The sequence below is a fragment of the Natator depressus genome, chromosome 9 (assembly GCF_965152275.1).
Source record: "Natator depressus isolate rNatDep1 chromosome 9, rNatDep2.hap1, whole genome shotgun sequence".
Taxonomy (NCBI): Eukaryota; Metazoa; Chordata; order Testudines; family Cheloniidae; genus Natator; species Natator depressus.
The window spans coordinates 16,554,133-16,577,055 of record NC_134242.1 but is presented as its reverse complement, the minus strand read 5'-3'; the positions used below and the strand labels follow the sequence as shown (position 1 = coordinate 16,577,055).

Here is a 22,923-nt window from a genome sequence, read left to right as displayed (position 1 = left end):
AAATTTTGTGGCATCTTGGAAAAATATCTGACTCTAAGGCTACAAAATTAGGTCGAATTTATAGAAGTCGGCTTTGTAGAAAGCATTTTTACACAGTCGATTGTGTGTGTCCCCACACAAATGCTTTAAGTGCATTTAGTCGGCAGAGTGCGTCCACAGTACCGAGGCAACCGTCGACTTCCAGAGCGTTGCACTGTGGGTAGCTATCCCACAGTTCCCACAGTCTCTGCCGCCCATTTGAATTCTGTGAAGAAATCTCAATGCCTGATGGGGCAAAAACATTGTCGCGGATGGTTCTGGGTACATACTGTCAGGCCCCCCTCTTCCCTCCCTCTCTCCGTGAAAGCAACGGCAGACAATTGTTTCGTGCCTTTTTTCCTGTGATACACGTGCAGACGCCATACCATGGCAAGCATGGAGCCGGCTCAGCTCACCGTCACCGTATGTCTCCTGGGTGCTGGCAGACGTGGTACTGCATTGCTACACAGCAGCAGCTCATTGCCTTTTGGCAGCAGACAGTGCAGTATGACTGGTAGCCATTGTCGCCATAATCCAGGGTGCTCTTTTAGCCGACCTCAGTGAGGTCGGTCCGGGGCACCTGGGCAAACATGGGAGTGACTCAGTCAGGTCATTTCCCTTTTAAGTTTCATGGCGATTCAGTCCTGACAGCAGTCGTACTACACCATATTCTAATGAGCAGCCAGGAGACGACGATGGCCAGCAGTCATACTGCACCGTCTTCTGCTGAGCACCCAGGAGATGACCATGGCTAGCAGTCGTACTGCACCGTCTGCTGCCAGCAAGATCTATAAAGATAGATGAAGTGGATCAAAACAAGAAATAGACCAGATTTGTTTTGTATTCATTTTCTCCCCCCTTCCTCCCTCCCTCCGTGAAATCAACGGCCTGCTAAACCCAGGGTTTTGAGTTCTATCCTTGAGGGGGCCATTCTGTTTCTCCTTGATGCAAAGCCACCCCCTTTGTTGATTTTAATCCCCTGGAAGCCAATCCTGGAAGCCGTATTGTCAGTCGCCCCTCCCTCCGTCAGAGCAATGGCAGACAATCGTTTCATGCCTTTTTTCAGTGCAGACGCCATAGCACTGGGAACATGGAGCCTGCTCAGATCACCGCGGCAATTATGAGCACTATAAACACCGCGCGCATTATCCAGCATGATATGCAGAATTATAACCTGCAAGAAAAGCAAAACCAGGTGAGGAGGAGGTGACTGCAGCACGGTGATGAGAGTGATGAGGACATGGACATCGACTTCTCACAAAGTATGGGCCCCGGCAATGTGCACATCATGGTGTCAATTGGGCAGAATCATGGCATGGAATGCCGATTCTGGGCCCGGGAAACAAGCACAGACTGGTGGGACTGCATAGTGTTGCAGGTCTTGGACGATTCCCAGTGGCTGCAAAACTTTTGCATGCGTAAGGGCACTTTCATGGAACTTTGTGACTTGCTTTCCCCTGCCCTGAGGCGCAAGAATACCAAGATGAGAGCAGCCCTCACAGTTGAGAAGCAAGTGGCAATAGCCCTGTGGAAGCTTGCAATGCCAGACAGCTACCGGTCAGTCGGGAATCAATTTGGAGTGGGCAAATCTACTGTGGGGGCTGCTGTGATGCAAGTAGCCAACGCAATCACTGAGCTGCTGATATCAAGAGTAGTGACTCTGGGAAATGTGCAGGTCATAGTGGATGGCTTTGCTGCAAAGGGATTCCCTAACTGTGGTGGGGCGATAGACAGAACCCATATCCCTATCTTGGCACCGGAGCTCCAAGGCAGCGAGTACATAAACCGCAAGGGGTACTTTTCAATGGTGCTGCAAGCACTGGTGGATCACAAGGGACGTTTCACCAATATCAAAGCGGGATGGCTGGGAAAGATACATGACGCTCGCATCTTCAGGAATTCTGGTCTGTTTCAACAGCTGCAGCAAGGGACTTACTTTCCAGACCAGAAAATAACCATTGGGGATGTTGAAATGCCTATAGTTATCCTTGGGGACCGGCCTACCCCTTAATGCCATGGCTCATGAAGCCATACACAGGCAGCCTGGACAGTAGTCAGGAGCTGTTCAACTATAGGCTGAGCAAGTGCAGAATGGTGGTAGAATTTGGGTGTTTAAAAGCACGCTGGCGCAGTTTACTGAGTCATTTAGACCTTAGCAAAACCAATATTCCCACTGTTATTACTGCTTGCTGTGCGCTACACAATATCTGTGAGAGTAAGGGGGAAATGTTTATGGCGGGGTGGGAGGTTGAGGCAAATCGCCTGGCTGCTGGTTACGTGCAGCCAGACACCCGGGCGGTTAGAAGAGTACAGGAGGATGCAGTGCGCATCAGAGAATCTTTGAAAACCAGTTTCAGGAATGGTCAGGCTATGGTGTGAAAGTTCTGTTTGTTTCTCCTTGATGGAGTCCCCTCCCCCACCAGGTTCACTCTACTTTCCTGTAAGCTAAGCACCCTCCTCTCCCGCCTTCGATCTTGCACAGGCAATTACGCCATTGTTGCTTCACATTCATGCATTATTTATTTATTCATCACACAAATAGGGGGATAACTGCCAAGGTAGCCCGGGGAGGGGTGATGGAAGAGGGAAGCACCGGATGGGGTGGTGGAGGAGGGAAGGACAAGGCCACACAGCACTTGAAAACTTTAAAAATTATTGAATGCCAGCCTTCTGTTGCTTGGGCAATCCTCTGGGGTGGAGTGGCTGGGTGGCCGGAGGCCCCCCCACCGCGTTCTTGGGCGTCTAGGTGAGGCGGCTATGGAACTTGGGGAGGACGGCGGTTGGTTACACAGGGGCTGTAGTGGCGGTCTGTGCTCCTGCTGTCTTTCCTGCAGCTCAGCCATACGCTGGAGCATATGAGTTTGATCCTCCAGCAGCCTGAGCATTGACTCCTGCCTTCTTTCAGGAAGCCGACGCCACCTGCCATCTTCAGCCCACCACCTCTCCTCGCGGTCATATTGTATTTTCTGCACTCTGAGATTGTCTGCCTCCACGTATTTTGCTGTGCTCTGTCAGTGTGGGAGGACAGCATGACGTCAGAGAACATTTCATTGCGAGTGTGTTTTTTCCGCCTTCTATTCTTCGCTAGCCTCTGGGAAGGAGAAACATATGCAGCTGGTGGAGGGAAAAAAAAAAGGGAGAGTGGTAGTTAAAAAGACACTTTTATAGAACAATGCGTACACTTTTTCACGGTAAACCTTGCTGTTAACATTACATAGCACATTGCATTTCATTTCAAGGTTGCATTTTGCCTCTTATTGAGGGTATGCCGGTTTGGTGTGAGAGATCTCTCATGCAGGGCTGGGCAACAGAATTCGGCTTGCAGGCAGCCATGGTAAGCCACAGTCTTTTGGCTTCTTTAACCTTCATAACATGTGGGAATGGCTTCAAATAGCAGCGCCCTCATTTCCCATACGAAGTAGCCGTTGGGTTGGCCATTAAAAATGGGTTGGCAATTTTAAAAGGAGGGGCTGCGGTTTCCGGGCTCATGTGCAGCAGAAAACCAACTAACCCCCTTCTCCCCTGCCCACACACACCCAATTCTCTGGGATGATGGCTTCACCCCTCCTCCCACTGCGTGGCTAACAGCAGGGAAGATTTCTGTTCAGCCACAGGCAAACTGCCAGCAGGACCGGGCACCTCTGAATGTCCGCTTACTAAAACCACCCTATTTCAACCAGGTGACCATGAATGATATCACTCTCCTGAGGGTAACACAGAGATTAAAGAACGGATGTTGTTTGAATGCCAGCAAACACCGGGACCATTCGCTGCAATGCTTTGTTCTGCAATGATTCCTGACTACGTGCTACTGGCCTGGCGTGGTAAAGTGTCCTACCATGGAGAACGGAATAAGACTGCCCTCCCCAGAAACATTTTGCAAAGGCTTTGGGAGTACATCCAGGAGAGCTTTATGGAGATATCCCTGGAGGATTTCCGCTCCATTCCCAGACACGTTAAACAGATTTTTCCAGTAGCTGTACTGGCCGCGAATGCCAGGGCAAATTAATCATTAAAACACGCTTGCTTTTAAACAATGTATAATATTTACAAAGGTACACTCACCAGAGATCCCTTCTCTGCCTTCAAAGTCCAGGAGCCCGCCTTGGGTGGGTTCAGGGGGAACTGGGTCCAGGTCCAGGGTGATAAACAGATCCTGGCTGCTGGGGAAACTGGTTTCTCCACTTCCTTGCTGTGAGCTATCATCAACTTCCTCGCCCGCAAAACCCGCTTCCATATTGCCTCTCACTCCTTGGACAGAGTCAAAGTATAGGGTTGGGGTAGTAGTGGCTGCACCCCCTAGAATGGCATGCAGCTCATCATAGAAGCAGCATGTCTGGGGCTCTGAACCGGAGCGGCCATTTGCCTCTCTGGTTTTTTGGTAGGCTTGCCTGAGCTCCTTAATTTTCACGTGGCACTGCTGCGGGTCCGTTATAGCCTCTGTCCTTCATGCCATTGGAGATTTTTTCAAATATTTCATCTTTTCGAACAGCGTTCTGCCTGCACCGATTCGTCTCCCCATACAGCAATCAGATCCTGTACCTCCCGTTTGGTCCATGCTGGAGCTCTTAGGCGACTCTGGGACTGCATGGTCTCCTGTGATGATGGACTCTGCATGGTGACCTGTGCAGGTGAGCTCGCCACGCTGGCCAAACAGGAAATGAGATTCAAAAGTTCGCGGGCCTTTTCCTGTATACCTGGCTAGTGCATCTGAGTTGAGAGCGCTGTCCAGAGCGGTCACAACTAAGCAATCTGGGATAGCTCCTGGAGGCCAATACTGTCGAATTGCGTCCACAGTACCCCAAATTAGACCCAGCAAGGCCGATTTCAGCACTAATCCCTTCATCGGGGGTGGAGTAAAGAAATCGACTTTAAGAGCACTTTAAGAAATCGACTTTAACTATTCACTGTTTTTGCAACCACGAGGGATAGAAACCATTTTTAAAAAACAAAGACAGATTCTGGAGCACAATGCGGCAAATGCCACATCTGCAGAACTGCAACCTTCATTCAGCCTTCTTGTGCGTATGCATTACACTACACTCTTTAATTACGTGACCACATACTATTTTTCTCCAGGAACCTGTTTCATTCAGTGCACAGGATAGATGGCACTCAGTTAATGAGCAGCCTTTCAATATTTTTTTTCTTCTCATTATTCATTGTGTGGCCCCATGTCTTAGTTATTGCACACTATTCTAACCCTGCTCTGAAGACAGAATTATTAATTTCCTCCTGGGCTTTTCTATGGTGTTCATCACTATATTATCTGCATGCTTCACAAATAATTAATCAATCTTCACAACACCCCTGTGAGGTGAGGAGGTGGTATTATCCCCATTTTACAGGTGAGGAACTGAGGTACAAAGAGATTAAGTGAAAAGTTTCCATTCATTTTGGGTGCCCAATTTGACACACTTAGGAGTTGTGGTGTCAGGACCCAGCCCTACCTACAGCAACATCCCAGTCCAGATTTTCCCCTTCTACTCTGCTTGGAGCAAGGAGACTCTTTGGGGAATTTAGCTGATAAGCTCTGGCAAGTCTCTAGTGAGAACGTGAAAACTGATTATTTTTCCAAAGGTTTATATTTTGGTCAAATTTCAGTGGATTTTCACAGGGATAGCAAAAGGTACATCCCTGATATAAAGATTACCTCCTTTCAACTCTCTGCTCCAAAGCATGTGTACTCTAGAGCTTCTCAAAGGAAATATTTCTCAAGAATTTTTTTTACCAGGGCAAACCAACATATTTTTCTTGGAAATGACAACCATTTGGACTGAGATTTCAACAAACACAAACAGAGATAGAAAGAGAGTGCTTGGGGCAGACACCCAGCATGGAAAATTTCAACTTAAATGGTAAAAGTTTTGCAAAAATTATAAGCTACTGAAAACAGGGTCTTACAATGGGAAGTGTCATGCAACCTTAATCAGAGGCAACACTACATCCCCACCAGTAATATTCAATCCTTTTGTGAATCCTATAAAGTCCTTAGCATCAATGATATCTCATAGCAATTTTGAAGTATTTTCTTTTACACATTTCAAATGTGATCTTTTAATTCTATCTCATGTCTCCTTGTTCACATATTACGAGAAAGAATAAACAGACACGCCCAGTTTATCTTTGATACACTGTTACTATTTTATACATCTCCATGTTCTCTACTATTCTTCTCTAAACAATCCCAAACTTTTCAATCTCTCATCCTTCCAAAAACACTTCCATGCCTGCAGTCAATTTGGTTGCTCATCTCTGAACCCCTTCTGCTCCTGTTTTGAGATTCATTATGAGAACTAAACACAATATCCCAAACAATTAGATCACTTTTACCTGGATACCTGTGCCTAGCTTCAGGCAACCAAAGTTTATCAGTTTGTCATCAACCAAAGTTTATCAGTTTGTCATCAACCTAAAATGGATATATGCATGGTTACCAGGCAACGAGAGGCATTTTCCACATACCCAGTGAACTAAGGTATCAAAGAAAAGAGAAGAAAAAATACTATTTCTAAATATAAACGATACTTTAAATTATTTAATTTCAGAGAGTATTCAGTTATGTTAGTGGTCCCAGAATTTTGCCAGCATTTAATTCTTATGGAAGCTTTTATTTTTTTATCCCCTGGGCCTAAATGACTCTACTACCTGTACTGGACCAGGATACCCCATTTTTTCTGCATCATCTTACACCTGTTATCTGTCAAATGAACGATAATCTATATATTTAGTTGGTATCTGGTACTATACACTAATTAGTTGTGAAATATTGGGTAATATTTTTGTACAAATGTTTTATACAATTATGTTGTAGGCAATAACAAAGACAAACAAAACCCACATAATGGAAAGAAAATTGCCGCTGTTATGAGTATTACACAAAATACTCAACTGCTGACAGTGACAGATATGTATGTATGTAATTATTATTTGTAGTATAATCATACCTAGAGGACCCAACCTAGATTGGAGTCCCATTGTGCAAGGCATGGTACATATACGTAGTAAGACACAGTCCCGAAGAGCTTACTATCCAACTAGACAAGACAGGCAAAAGGTGAAAGAAAGGAAGAGTTATCCCCAATTTACAGATGGGGAACTGGGAATTAAGAATCAGACTGGTTAAGTGACTTGCCCATGATCTAACAGGAGATCTGTGGTAAAGCTGAGAACTGAACCTAGATCTCCCGAGTACCAGTGCAGTGATTTAACAAGACCATCCATTCTTTCCAGACCTACAAGGTATGCAATAATCTACAAACAGAAATGTCATCGGGGAGATTTAATATTAATCTCACAAACCTATGGTAAATATTTTATTAGGGAACAATCCTGCACTGGCAGAGAGATAGATCAGATGACAAAAAGTCTTTTCTCAATATAATTCCTACGATTTTATGATTTTTCAATCATCTGACAATAGGGGGATTAGGAGCTAGTTTGGTTTTATAATCTCAGTCACACTCCCTGTGTTTCGATTTAAAGATTTTATTTTATTTCAGAGTACAGGAAAAAAGAAAGATACACAGGCTAGTCCTAAGAAAAAAAAGGAAGGAAGAAGACAAAAGGAAAAGAGGGGAAGAGAAAAGGAGAATGAGAAAAAAAAGTGGGGAATGGAAAGAGAAATAAGACACTTTTCAAGTCTAGAGGTTTTTTGTTCAGCTAATATTGGTGAGCACTGATCTTTGTGATGTCACCACCTCAGGGAGAACACCATGAGACTACCACCATCTTCATTCCCTCTTCTAATCAAAAGATAACCTCTGTCTTATACTATCAATATATTCACAGTATATCCAGAAAATGCAGCTTAATGCAAGTTTCTTTGTTAAGTGGTGCTGACTCCTTGTTTGATTATGTTTACGAAAAAGTGTTTTTGTTTATATGGAAAACAAAACACAAAGAGTCTCCATTCCCTCAGCGCACCTATCGGAAAACACCCTCCAAACCCAAAGGACACAGGTTTAATACAGGCTAAAGGAAAAAAAATGTATAGCCGTCCACTGCTAAAGCATTGCCAACGCATCATTGGTTGTTGGTGAAACTGGTTCTTTGTGATGTCACTGCTGCTATAGAAACCATGAGTCAACACAGGTGAAGATCCCATCTGGCAGTAGAAGAGCATGGAAAGCTGAGAGAGGAGGCAACATCTCGAGTCTGGCAGGGTCATCACAGCAGCTCAACTGAAAAAAGAACACTCTACGGTCCTGGGTACGGTCCTGGGTACGGTCCTATTATCAACCTGCAAAGATGTCTCAGGAAGTTGACTGGTTACACAGCCAGGCAGGTGTGTGTAAAGTAGACCTCTACAACCCTGATGAACAGAAGGACCAGGACCGGAAAGTGATCTGTTTTGTAGATGTCTCCAGCCTGAATGTAAAAGACAAAGATTCAAAAGCAAAGAAAGCTGCTAGCCAGTCCAGCAGCATGTCTGAACCTTCAAATGAACTTGATCTGGGCAATCTGGAGGAAAAAGAAGTCATTGTAATAAAGGACAATGAGAAGCATGATCATTCTAAAACTGAAGGAGCAGTATGTCTTTTCAAACAAGGTTCAACTGATGAACTCAGCGTTGTGAGCTGGCTCAACAATGACCTTCAGAAATATGCAGTTGGATTCCAGCATGCACTGACCCCTTCAGATGCCCCTCAGAAACGCAAAGTTAGCCAAACCTTCAATGATCCATCGTTGTCCCAGAACAGTGACACATCTTTAAAGTCTGCCGGTGCCCAAAAGGGAAAGAGAGATCCAGATGATGTTTCATACTATGTAAATAAGCTCTGTTCTTTGGTTGTTCAAATGGCACGTAAAGAGATCACAGATAAATTGGAAGGCACTGCCAGTAAGTTTATACGTCAGGGGATTCATGGTTCAGGGAAAAATAACAATTCCCGTGGTTCTGTGAGCAAAATCGCATCACAAATGGTGAATGAAGCTGTTGAAGCAAGCACACAGGACCCCCAGAGTAAACTATCATCCCCCAGACCATCTCAAGAAAAGACTACCAAGAGGGAGGATACTTCAGGTTCTAATAGAACATCGCTCTTCTATGGTGAGATGTCTAATCAAAATGGTTATAAACAGGGAGGAAAACCTGGAGATAAACAAATGTGTCAGCAAACAAAACAGTCTGGGCAGGATGATTCTGGTACTTCTGTAAGCAAAGGGTTAATGGTTTATGCAAATCAGGTTGCTTCAGACATGATGTTCTCATTTATGAAGACCATGAAAGTCCAAAGGAAGGATGGTAAGACAACCCCAGCTTGTGTAGTTTTGAAGAAAGTAATTCTCAAACATACCAAAGATGTCATATCAGACTTGATAGACTCAACCATGAAAAATCTGCATAATGTCACAGGGGTGCTCATGACAGACTCTGATTTCGTTTCCACAGTGAAGAAAAATCTTTTCAACATAGGAAGTCAAAAGTCTACTGAAATTTTGGAAGCAATGGTGAAACGCCTGTTTAAAGCCCTAGCAGGGGATGATAAGCAGTCCAGGTCTCAAAGCCTAGCATACACATCACTTAAAACAGGCTCCCAAGACAGCAAATCTCAAGGCATGCAATTTACAGCAATGAAAAGTGAAATGCATAATCAAGGGAAGGACAAAGACCGAGGAGCCAGCAAGGGTCAATCATCATCAAGCAAAGCTTCAGAAAAGCATTGCTCAATGGATAAGTACGCAAAAGACCTCATTGTGACTGCATTAATGTTGATACAACAACATCTATTACAACAGACAAATGGCAAAGACTCAGCATGTGAATCAGGTGCCAGTTCGTTTGGATATGTTTCTCGTGATTCTCATTTTGAAAAGGCTGGGAGCAGCCATAGTTCCAAGTCCCTTTCAATGGCTGCTGGATCAAGGCACTCAGGGGCAAAGAATGACCACCAACAACTTGACTCCCAAAAGGGGGACATATCAAGTATCCTGTTATCAATCATCCAGAAGGTCTTATGTGAGGCTGGTTTCAATATAGATGACAATTCCAGTGAAACAAACAAGAATTATAAAGAGGCTGCCACCAATGATAGCAAGTGCAGCAAAAAGGCCTTATCTAAACAGCCCAATTCAGCCATGGATCAGTTTGACAATATGGATCAGATGAACAAGCAATTTATTGATCAACTGGTGGAATCTGTAATGAAGTTGTGTCTATTCATGGCCAAAAACAACAGCCCAGATTTAGCTATAGGTGACCTGTTGGACGAACAAAATGCATATGGTGCTTCATCCTCAAAAACGCCAGCAGCACCCAGGAGAAATTCACAATCCAAGGGTAATGGAAAACAGGTATCAGGTTCATCATCTGGTTCTGAAGTGATAGTGAACAACCAGAATACCAACAGCAGCACACTGAACAAAGAACTCCAGGCTATCCTCCAGTGGATGGCTGCTTCCCACTTCAACGTGCCCAACCTGTCATTCATGAATGAAAATGAAGGGGATTTGAAGAAGCTTCCTCTGTTGGCTGAAAAAGCAGCCAAGAAGAACTATAGTGTTGGGGATATTCTCCAAGAGGTAATGAGGTACTTTGAAAAACAACAGATGGATGCCGCTGTGGGAAACATGCCTCGTAGTGGGCTGATGGACTGGTTGCTTGCTAACCTGTAAGCAAGTGCTGACTCTTCCTCCCTCTCATGTTACTTTGACCCAGCCCAAGCGCCTAAATCAAATCTTTGCTGGCGCAACAAATAAGAACATCACAACCCATTTGCAAGAGACAACACTGCATTGAATTCAACAGGTTGTCATACACTAGCTGGGCAAGATCATCAATAAAAAAATTTTAAAAAGGAAGACTATTTTATTAAGCACTTCAACAGAGTGCGAGAAATACAAGGCACTAGTCAGAGCAATAAACCTGCTTCCCCACAGGTAGATATGAAAACTAGAGTGGGGTGAGGACGAAATTAAAAGATGGGAGGCAAAGTGGAGCAGTAAGGGGAGTGGGGGGGAGGGTCCATCAGAGAGGTTCCTTGTTAGAAGCCTTTCTAGAGTATCTTGGAAAGGATAGGTGTTGTGATTTCTACCAGGGTGTTGTCTCTGGACACTGCTTGGACATTTTATCTTTCATATCAATCTTTGACTAGTTGGTTCTGATAGATTGGAAACTCCACCCCCATCTTGGGCAGAAAAGGAGCTTTCTGTGTCTTCTCCCTTTCAAAGACTACTAGCTCCTGCAAGGAATAAGGGAAAAATGTCTCCACTTCTCTGTCACTCTCCCAGGCTATTTTTAAAATCTTCCTTCACAGTGAATAACCCCAGTGCTTGCCTGTGCTGTTACTCAGAGCTTCCTCAAGCAGCATTACATTAAGATCATTTTTGCCAATTTTACTGCTGTCCACTGTCTTCCAAATAGTAGTAGTGAAACTGACCATAGTCTTATTAATTTCACTCTGGTACTGTTTAGCAAAGTAGATGTCTTCAAAACTTTAAGGGCTAGAAATTTCATTATTTGAAAAAAAAAAAAGTTTAGATTCTGTGGAAGATGGTATAGATCCCTTCACAGTAAGCTTCTCACTTGCCCCGGTGAGTCTCTATTTCAAAGTTCTTACTTCTGTAGACAGCAAGTATTGTAAAACACGGCAAAAATGGAGTTTAGAAACACATCTGTATATTGGGAGAGTGGCGAGATGAGAGGATGCAGTAACCAATTACTACAAATCTTTGAAGATTTCCCAAGTAGGAAATAATGCAAAATAAGGATTAGTTCTTGCCTTGACTTTTATAAGCAACAGTACAAAACTAGTTCATCAGATGCTTTCTAAATACTGTTCCCCACCCTGACTACCGCCTTCAAAAATCCCTTCCACTGTTAAAGCTTTTTTGTGTCCAATTAACATTTTCTTAGCACCAGAATTTCTCATTAGTTAATTACACAATGGATATCTAGTAGGCATCCAACTGGAATAAACCTGGAATACAGGTTTTGCTTCCATCTTTTTGAATATTGTATAGTTGATATTTAGGAATGAAATTAGCCTATACAATTTATATTGTCTATTATTATTTATACTGAGTGAGCAGAAATTAGCTACTTGCCACAGGTTCCTGGACTGGGACCTGGAGAAGAGGGAGGGTCTGGGTTTCCCTACTGGTTCACTGGAAAAGGTGGTACAGAAACACCCTGGTGCAAGGGGGAGGAGGACTACTGAGTTTGGAGCTGGGCCCCCTAAGATGCCTTGCTCTGCACCCTGCAGAGCCTGGGAAAGGGTGAAGAGTCTGCAGAGGGTGTGCCCAGACAGAGGAGAAGAGTTATATTATATTTCTTTGAGTTTACTGGACTCTGTTTACCCTGGAAGGGTCAAACTAAACATGGACAGAGGGCTGAGTCATGAGAAGAGGCAAACCACCGCAAGGCCAAAGCAGCTGTTGGCAGGGGTGGAAGCCTACATTGCCACTCCCAGCCACAAGGGGGTGCACCAGCAGTTAAGTCCATACCTCCACACTCCTCAACTTCCCTCTCACAAGTGCCCAACATATTGTCCAGTACCCTTACGCCCTTTCTCTCCACACAAACAAGCAATTCACCCCTAAGATAAATAGATGAAAAAACAGTCGAGATGATGTAATATCTTGTAAGTACTGTGAAAAAAGTGGGACTTCTGGAAGGATTTAAATGAGGAAAGGGGTGGTGCTCAGGAGAGAGGTTCCATATATAGCGGCAGATATGGAAGTTTTAACTCCCCACCTGCCCCCAATGGGCAGTGTATCTTTAACAATTACCTTTTAAAATTATAGGAATCATATGCAACTGCAAGCACCATACAAAAGTTTTAGGAAAATGACAAGACAACTGCCTACAGGACCCTGGTTTCATAACAAATTCCTTTATTAAAGCAAGAGAATATTGACAATGTTCTCTTCTGCCTGAGAGATATCAAACCGTATAATGTGGCAAAACCATTAACTTTATCACCTGAGAATCAAAGGAAACACTCTCTCGAGCCTAACAACCATAGGTTTATCTCTGTAAATATGATTCTTATAACATTTAAACTCTTAACAGAGATTCAAAGGAGAGATGCTAAGGGAAAATTGTCCTGGAATTTAAGGTATTTTTCAGACCCATAAACCAGGATTTTAGGACAAGTAAACAATATATTAACATTCATGTGAAAACTAATGTAAAATGAAATAGTTTTTAAAAGGTTGCCGTTTAAAAGCTTTTCAAATCTTTATACCAAAGGCATACTTTCTTCCCAAACTTTCAGAACTACCATCTCTCTGCTCCCCACAATAATTTCAAGTAAATTACACAAGTTTGCTTTGGTTCTGACAAGTTACACTAGTATCACCATTAATTTAACACTGTACTTAAACTACTAATTGTCATTTGGAAAGATATCCAGAATAGTACTGTTTAGAGATGTTACATATGAGGAATAGTTAGCAATCATATTAATAAATGTTGTTTAACTTTTTGATACATTTTTGTTCAAGACTTTTAATCCTACTTTAAACAGAAAATATCTCTATTTTATTAACTCTCTTTATTCTCATCTTTACATTGCAGCATGAGTTGCTTTTTTGAATTGCAGGGAAAGAGGAAGAGCAACAGTAACAACATTTAATACAGCAAAAGCTCTTAGTTACACATTATTGTATTTTCAAAATGTCTGCACACTTAAAAAAATACAAAACATAAGTGGGAAGTATATCCACCGAACATTTTCAAAGAGAAGTACAACCAGAGTGCAGTCAGCAGCATCTGGCCAAACATGCGTTCACTAGGAAGGAAAGGACAGGTAAAAACATTGCAATGAGCTTCCTACTTACTGACCACTCCAAATCACCTGCCTTTCAATGGTTTATTAGACTAGCTATTTTACACACAAGCCAGACACACAGTCATTTGAAAGCACATCATGGCTGCTGGGCACAGCACAAGCAATATCCTTACAGCTCACATATGGTCCAATCCCTAACAGGACCAGGAAAGGAAGCAGAGATGAAAACTCTCAGGTCTTGTATTTTGAACAACATACAACTAAACTCCTAGCAAGAGTCACCAAACACAAGGAAGTAGAAATAAAACCAGTTAAACTGCCATTTTGAGTTTCCAGGGGATGGGGAGACACATAAAGGATTTATGCTGTGCCAGTCAGGGGGAGGAGAGGAGAGGAGTCATCGCCATATGTAGATAGTGATGTGAAATATGACTAATATGTGTAAGTAGATGGGAATTTGCAAGAAACACTGTTGGCATCAGAAACCATTTTATTTCCTTCATCTGTCTAGAACAGTTCAGGAGTTATAGTCCAAACATATCAATTTATATGGGGAAGTGTCTCTCTCTCAAAAAAAGTGAAGTCCAGAGAGGGTAAACTCATAGTGCAGAGTGGCCAATTGGTCCCAGGTGACACAGACTAAATTCATTTTTGCATCAGGAGACTTTTCAAGGACTGAGGAAACCTATGGGAGCAGGAAAGGGCTATGATCTATGAATGTATAGCACTCTTGCAACACTAAACACCCAACAACAGAAGCAATGGCACAGATAACTAGGAGCATGTCATGAGTAGAAAGCTCTCAAAAGGTAGAATCCTTATATGGGATACCATTGGGAACAGTTCACCTCAGAAGTGAAATGATGCACAAGACACTGCTCATCCTTTAAAAACTGTGATAATTACTGTTGAATCACATCTTCCCCCCCAAAAAGAGTAATTCTGCAATTCCACATACTGTGCAGTTCAACAACCCAATACTCTGGCTAGCTGCTATGTTTTGTCCAGAGGTTTCTATGCCAGAAGTGAGAGCAGGCCATTGTGGGCTGCTGCCTGGCCTGTTAGAAGGGATTCTGACTACTTCTGTGGGGACTTGCTAGCTATTTGAGTTGCCTGCTGTTCCCTGAGATATATTTCTCACAGAGGATCCCTCACTCAACACCTACTAGCCCTTACTCCCCATATCTCTTGAGTGGCAGTTTTTCCTGGTTCTTTCTTTCAAGTATGTCCATATTTGTTCTGTGGTCTTTGGGGTCCCTTCCTTTCAAGTTCACCCTCCTCCACTGTACAGGAGAGAGAAATGGTTAAACCATGTGGAAGGTAGAAATGTAAAAAAAAATATAAAACTTGTAAGTCACCCCAATATTCCCCTCAAAACTGAGGCAACAGCTGGTGCTGTGCCCTACAACAATGTACTGAAATAAAAGTATTTGTGGCTTGTGTAAATGAACTCCTTTAGAGGGATGTCGAAAGCAGTCTCACCACTTATGAACCCAGACCAATTTTTAAGCTCTCAAATACAAGTGGCCTGATATTCAGAGGTACTGAGCATTCACAGCTCACAATGATGACAGTGAGAATTGCTCAGCATCTCTAAGAATTAGGCCACTTTTATTTGAGTGCCTATACATGGATTTAGGTGCCTACATTTAGTTCTATCATTTTGGCCTCTGTCACTAAGATTCACGCATACATGGTCACCAGGCAGTTAGAGTCATTTCCCATTTTAACCAGTTAACTAAGGTTGCAGAAAAAAAAGAAAGAATACCATTTCAAAATATAAAATAATGCTTTCCGCTATATTATTTCAGTGATGTGGGCTAGTAATGAGCACTGCACTGGGGGCTAGGAATATTGAATTCTAATCCTGGCTCAAAGACACACTCCCTTAGTGGCCTGGGTTGTCCAGGCTAAAAACAGAAATAATACCTACCCTTTCCAAAGAGCTTGAGCAAAGGGAGAAGCATCCTGGAGGTCAGGGAGACAAATTTGAAGGTCTGGATAAATACTGAACTCTTGGTGCCTATCTAAACTGAATCACATAGCCTTCTGAGGGTCACAGACTGCTATGTTAAAGCGTACGTGGGGACAGAAGAACATTCATACTATTAGTACTACTAAACATTACAAAGAGCCTCACATGTTTTACTGACATATTACTAACGAGTATTAATAGTTAAACAAAGGCACTACTGAACCACTACTGAACAAAAATTGTTTACCAATAACTCCCAATGCAGTGTATTTAGTCCAGTGAAATATCACCTCCTCAAGGAAAAAGGAATGTTTTCATCCTTGTGAGAATGTGGCTTTGAGCAGAAAACTGGTAAGCACGTAGACTGATTCAGGTGGAAATCAGATACTACATTTGACAGAAACTTAGGGTGTAGCCTAACCAGACTATGTCTCTCTAGAGCATGTAGTCCCCCCAGTCTCCTGCTGAGGTGATGGCCACTAAAAAGGCTAACTTTGCTGACAGGTGCAAAAGCAAGCAGGAGGCTAAAGACTTGCATGGAGGGCCCATACGAGCAGACAAAACTAAATTCAAATTCCTGGTGCACTTGAACCTGAGCAGACAGGAACAATCTATTCAGGAATCTTGTCATCGTAGGATTAGTAAAAACAGTTCTACCATCAATTTGAGGGTGAAGTGTAGCGATTGCAGTCAGATGCATCCTAGTTGGGCTGAGGGCTAAAGCAAACGCTAAGATATAAAGTAGGGCTGTAGATTAAATCGCAGTTAACTCACACGATTAACTCAAAAAAATTAACTGTGCCTAAAAAAATTGATCACGATTAATCGCAGTTTTAATTGCACTGTTAAATAATAGAATTCCAATTAAAATTTATTAAATATTTTGGATGTTTTTCTACATTTTCATACATATTGTATTCTGTGTTGTAATTGAAATCAAAGTTTATATTATTTTTTATTACAAATATTTGCACTTTAAAAATTATAAACAAAAGAAATAGTATTTTTCAATTCACCTCATACAAGTACTGTAGTGCAATCTCTTTCTCGTGAAAGTGCAACTTACAAATTTAGATTTTTTTTGTTATATAACCCCACTCAAAAACAAAACAATGTAAAACTTCAGAGCCTACAAGTCCACTCAGTCCTACTTCTTATTCAGCCAATCACTAAGACAAACAAGTTTGTTTACATTTACAGAAGATAATGCTGCCCTCTTCTTATTTACAATGTCACCAGAAAGTGAGAACAGGCATTTGCATGGCACTTTTGAGGCTGGCATTGCAAGGTATTTATGTGCCAGATTTAAACATTTCATTAAAGTGAATGTTAAAATTTTATAAATACAGAGGTTGAGAAAAGAGTGTCTGTACATCTGGGTATAGTGCTTAGATTATCCACAAATATAAAAAGTTTGTTTTTAAAAGTCATATGATACATATAGTACATAATCAGCAATAACCCAAATTTAGGTGAATTAATTTAAGAATACAGTTTAGATATTAGCATCCAAGTATTCGGGTACATCACACATGAAAAGTTGTAGAGATTTTGTTGTAGAAAGCAAAATATATCAATGAGTGAAGATTGTCCCTCAGTAATTGAGCATTTAGAGATTGTTGTCCATTTAGAAGACACAAAAAGTATTTCAGTTACTTTCCTGACTGCGCTTCTCATAGGCACTCCAGCTTCTCTCTCCTGGTATTACCCATGTCCGGTGATGTGTTCTATGTAGATGTCCCTCGACCACCTGATGAAATCTGACACCACGAGTTGCCGCATCAGCTGAGCGTCATGTCGACTGATTCCGCATTCTCTCAACACTCGCTCGTTACTGGAGTCCCATGAGCCCATGGTTCCGATGATCAGCACGTGTATCTGAACCTGGTAAACCCAGCTCTCAAGGTTTCAGCCAGAGGGGAGTATTTCTCCTCCTTTCGAGCTTGGGCATTGTGGAGGGCTGGGGTCCTGTTTTCGAGGGCACTGTGACGTCCACCATGATGATCTTCTTCTGGTCCTCATTGGTCATGACGATGTCTGGTCACATTTGGCTGTCGGTTACAGGGATGGTGGAGTTCATGGCAACCCTTCCTACAGGTGGTGGGATGGCTCTGATCAGGCGATCTTGGATGGCGTTGTGTCGCCGCTCCCAGGCTCTGGAATGGGGCTTGCAGCTACACAGGAGGTGGGACACTGTCTGTTGGCATAGCCGCACTTCTTACATCGTCTGTCCTGATTCCCGTGGCGGACAGCTCTGTTCAGTTGAGCCGGGCCCCGTGGATGAACCGCTAGTTGGCAAATCAGGTGAAGCTGCCGCCAGAGAGGAAGTGGTTGTTGGCATCCCACTTGCACGTCACCTTGAACGCCTTGCCCTGGTCCAGCTTTTCTACATACTGGCAGCAGACGGCATCCTTCAGGGTCCTCTCCAGCATGGTTCTAGCTTTCAGAGTGAGGATTATATGGTCTGTGTTCTTCACCTGTGGCACCAGGAGTCCCAGTTCCTGGCATTCCTCGCACCACATCCAGCGGCAGCCAATATGCTTCTCCAGTCGTCACGTAGCGTTGCGGACACAAGTCCAGAGTGAAGCAAAGTCTCCCCCATCTCTTCCAAATTCACCTTCCAGTGAGCCGCTCAGGTAGGTGGCAACATCTTTGTTGGAGGGGGTCCTGGCAGTTCGCTTTTTGATTACATCCTGCAGGGCACTTTCTGTGATGTTCCTCACCATGGCATCTGGGCACATCAGGAGACAGAAGGTGTGAGTGATCACTGCAATGTTGTACAGATCACCCATACAAGGGATGTTGGTGCTGCCCTGCCTGTGTGAGATGTACACCAGTTCATTGCTGGCTCTCTGGGGAAGAAACATCCACTTCTTCACTAGCTGCCTGATGGTTTTGTCTGCCTTGTTCAGAGGTACCTTCACCACGGCAGATTCCCTCAGGATGAATGAGATATGGGGATCAGGAAGGTGTTCAAGGCATTGATCTTCTGCCATGGTGTCAGTAGGGAGGAGCTGATCCTGGCCACATCTCGTAGAATCTCCGTGATGGTATCCTCAGGTGTCTGCTGGACATGGAACCTGTGGGCGTGCCGAGACGTTGGTATGCTTGCCCATCCTTGGGGAAGATCATAGGTTCACCCTGGATCTGAAAAGGCATCGCCTAGACAGAGTCCCCTCTACTGCCATCAATATGCAGGGATGCGCACTTCCTAGCACTGAAGTGGAGTCCCATCCAGTTAGCAGCCTGGCTGGTGATGTCGAGCTTTTGTTGGAGATACTCGAGGTTGTCTGCGATCAGGACCAGATTGTCTGTGTAGCCCAGGATATTCACACTGTTGCCATACAGGTCAAAACTGCCTAGACCACTGGAGATGGCTCGAATGAGCGGCTCCATGGCTAAGTTGAAAACAATGGGGCTGAGGGGACAATCTTGCTTCACACTGCTACGGATAGGAATTTTAGGCGTCTCTCCTTCTATGGAGCAGATGGTGGTGGTGCAGCCTTCAAAAAGTTCTCGGATCAGTTGGAGAAAGTTTTCAGGCATCCCAAACTCTTGCAGCGTGGCAAAAATGTGCTGGTAGGGTATCGATCCAAATGCATTAAGCAGGTTGATCCATGCTATGGCACATTGCCTCCATGCCCTTCTGGCCATGTGGATGACAGTCTGAAGGACAAAGTTGTGTTTGTAACAGCCTTCACAAGACATGAAGCCTGTCTGGATGGAGCTGATGGCTCCTCAGTTCACAGACCAGATGCTAAACGTTCGTATGCCCTTTCATGTTTCGGCCAGCATTCCAGAGGATATGCTTCCATGCTGATGCTCATTAAAAAAATAATGCATTAATTAAATTTGTGACTGAACTCCTTGGGGAGAATTGTATGTCCCCTGCTCTGTTTTACCCGTATTCTGCCATATATTTCATGTTACAGAAGTTTCGGATGATGACCCAGCACATGTTGTTCATTTTAAGAACACTTTCACTGCAGATTTGACAAAACGCAAAGAAAGTACCAATGTGAGATTTCTAAAGATAGTTACAGCACTCGACCCAAGATTTAAGAATCTGAAGTGCCTTCCAAAATCTGAGAGGGACTAGGTGTAGAGCATGCTTTCAGAAGTCTTAAAAGAGCAACACTCCGATGCGGAAACTACTGAACCTGAACCACCAAGAAAGAAAACCAGCCTTTTGCTGGTGGCATCTGACTCAGATAATGAAAATGAACATTGTCGGTCCGCACTGCTTTGGATTGTTATCGAGCAGAATCCATCATCAGCATGGATGCATGTCCCCTGGAATGATGGTTGAAGCATGAAGGGACGTATGAATCTTTAGCGTGTCTGGCATATAAATATTTTGTGACGCTGGCTACAACAGTCCCATGAGAACACCTGTTCTCACTTTCAGGTGACATTGTAAACAAGAAGCAGGCAACATTATCTCCTGTCAATGTAAACAAACTTGTTTGTCTGAGCGATTGGCTGAACAAGAAGGAGGACTGAGTGAACTTGCAGGCTCTAAAATTTTACATTGTTTTATTTTTGAATGCAGTTTTTTTATACATAATTCTACATTTGTAAGTTCTACTTTCATGATAAAGAGATTGCACTATAGTACTTGTATTAGGTGAATTGAAAAATATTACTTTGCTTTTTACAGTGCAAATACTTGTAATCAAAAATAAATATAAAGTGAGCACTGTACACTTTGTATTCTGTGTTGTAAGTGAAATCAATATATTGAAAATTTGGAAAACATCCAAAAATATTTAAATAAATGGTAATCTATTATTAACAGTGTGATTAATTGTGATTAATTTTTTTAATCACGCAATTAATCAAGATTAATTTTTTTAATCGCTTGACAGCCCTAATAAAGAAGTAGTCCAGAATTCTTTGAATCATAGTTTGAGTATGCGGGATATTATGCGTAACCGCCCAGATGGAGGATTACCTACTCTTGTTTTCTACTATTAAGGAGGACATTCTGGACTGCCACTGAACAGTATGTGTCCTCTGTAGTCAGCCACTGATAAACCATGCTGAGAGGTGTAGCACCTGAGGATTTGGGTGCAGCACACACCTGTGATTCTGAGTTATCAAGTGTCTGGTTAGTGACAATAGCAAGGGTTACCTGGGCTAGACAGCTTTTGTAGATCACAATACCAGGGCTGCCTGAGCTACAAGAATCAATTTGCCTCAATCTTGTTTCAACTTGACAATGACTCTGGGAATCAGGGGCACTGGTGGATATGCATACATAGAAACAGGAAACCATTCAAAATTGACCCAGGGCTATGACCTACTCTGGAACAGAACTGGAGAAATGTCCTGTTCTACTGAGTCACAAACTGGTCCACCTTCAGAAATCACCATACAAAAAACACTCAAGCTAGAACCACTGTGTTGAGAGACCATCTGTGGTCTAATTTGAAGTATCTGCTCAAGCTGTCCACCAGGCCATTTGAACACCTAGCAAGTGAGAGGCCCTGAGACTGACCAAGCTCCAACATGCAGAAATTCCACAACTTGACTGCCTCCTGGCACAGGCTGTCTGACCTAGCGCACATAAAATACCACTGTAATGTTGTTAGAGAACCTGGACAGTCCTGCCCTGAATGTGAGGCAGGAACTGCTCACAGGCACAGAATAGTGCACACAACTCAAGAACATATGTGTAAGGTGGCCTCGTGGGCAGTCCACAAACCCTGAGCCTGAAGATCTCCCAAATGTGCTCCCCACTCATGGCTGAAGCGCTGTTATCAAAGTGATTGAAGGGAAAGGTTGAGAAAAAGAGACATCCCTCTCCCCCATATAGTCTTGGCTCATCCACCAGTTCAGAGACAGCTACACTGTCTAGAATGCATACCAGCCTGTCCAGATACTGAATCTGAGAGTGACAAACTCACATTAGCCATGTCTACTTTTCCCTGAGGTAGAGCTGGGCATGAGGGGTCACATAAGTACTGCTGCCATGTGACCTATGAGCCTGAGGCAATTCCTTACTGTGGTTCCTGGCTGATCCTTGAGCAATGTATAGAGGGCCAATATGATCTGGATTCTGGGGAAAGGCAGGAAAGCCCTGGCAAAAATTTAATCCAGGACCACTCTAATGAACTCTATTCTTTGTAGAGGTGATAATGTTGACTTTTCTATCTTCAGGCCCAGGGTGCTGTATGTTCAGAGAGTGCGATGGATAGCAGCCTCTACTTGGTGTCTGGAGTGATCTCAAAGCAACAAATCACCCAAGTAGGGCTACACAGACATCTGGCTGGCAGAGATAGGCAGCTACCACCATACACACCACCATGCTGTAAACCCACAGTGCTGATGATAGACAAAAGGACAGAACAGAATGGTGAACTGTAATGATCTCATATCACGAACCTTAGGAACTTCCTGTGACTCGGGTGGATCACCACATAGAAGTAGGTGTCTTGTAAAGTTGAGAGTACCACACCAGTCTGCTGAAACTAGGGAAGGGATAACAATAGCAAGGGATACCATACGGAACTTTTACTTCTTGTTGTATTTATTTAGGTTCAGAAGATCTAGAATGGGTCTGAGACTCCCTTCTGGCTTTGGGTATTGGAAAGTATCAGGAATAAAAAACCCTGCACCAAAGAACATAGTATCTTGCACTTGTTGTCTTAGTAGAGACTCGTGAGAGGGGGCCATGAAGAGGGAGTGGGAAGAGGGAATAGAAAGGAATTTCAGGATATATCTCAATACCACTGTGCATAGCAGGCTGAGTTAAATCCAGTAATGCTGAGTCAAAAGGTAGACTGGTACCGAGCATCACTAGCATCTCTCATACATGATCTGCTCCTGTGAGAGAGTGGACATATTAATTTGTATGATGGGGGCATCCCCCAAGGCATTCAATACAGTCAGTGAGGAGGCTGGTATGGCCCCAGACCACAGTTGTGCCTGCACCAATTGTCCTAATCTCTGGCTCTAATCTCCTCATATCTCCTTTTGTGGGTATGAGAACAGGGTCTGAAGGAAACCCTAGACTGTCAATAGCGTGTGATCCAAGAGCCCACTTTGGATTCTGACAAAGAAGTGGAATATTCTGAGAGCCAACGTGGTGCAGTACTGGGAGCAGCTGTTGGAGACTGTGACCAGGATCTATTCTGGGAACGTGGTACCAGAGAAAGCATGGACAGCTTCCTAGCTGCTGGTATTGTGTGA

The 22,923-nt window shown here is 43.4% G+C and overlaps 2 protein-coding genes across 4 annotated transcripts in view; one reads left to right on the top strand and one right to left on the bottom strand.

Annotated features, from left to right (window-relative positions):
• PHC3 (polyhomeotic homolog 3) overlaps positions 1-22,923 on the bottom strand; it is a 104,904-nt gene that overhangs the window by 40,029 nt on the left and 41,952 nt on the right. The gene's annotated exons all lie outside the window — the stretch shown is intronic.
• LOC141993380 (A-kinase anchor protein 4-like) lies at positions 8,269-10,635 on the top strand. The gene has a single exon (XM_074962918.1). The coding sequence runs from the start codon at positions 8,269-8,271 to the stop codon at positions 10,633-10,635; it is 2,367 nt and encodes a 788-aa protein (XP_074819019.1).

Excerpts from the sequence above, each read along its gene's own strand:
- LOC141993380 (XM_074962918.1), top strand. The coding sequence starts at position 8,269 with ATGTCTCAGGAAGTTGACTGGTTACACAGCCAGGCAGGTGTGTGTAAA.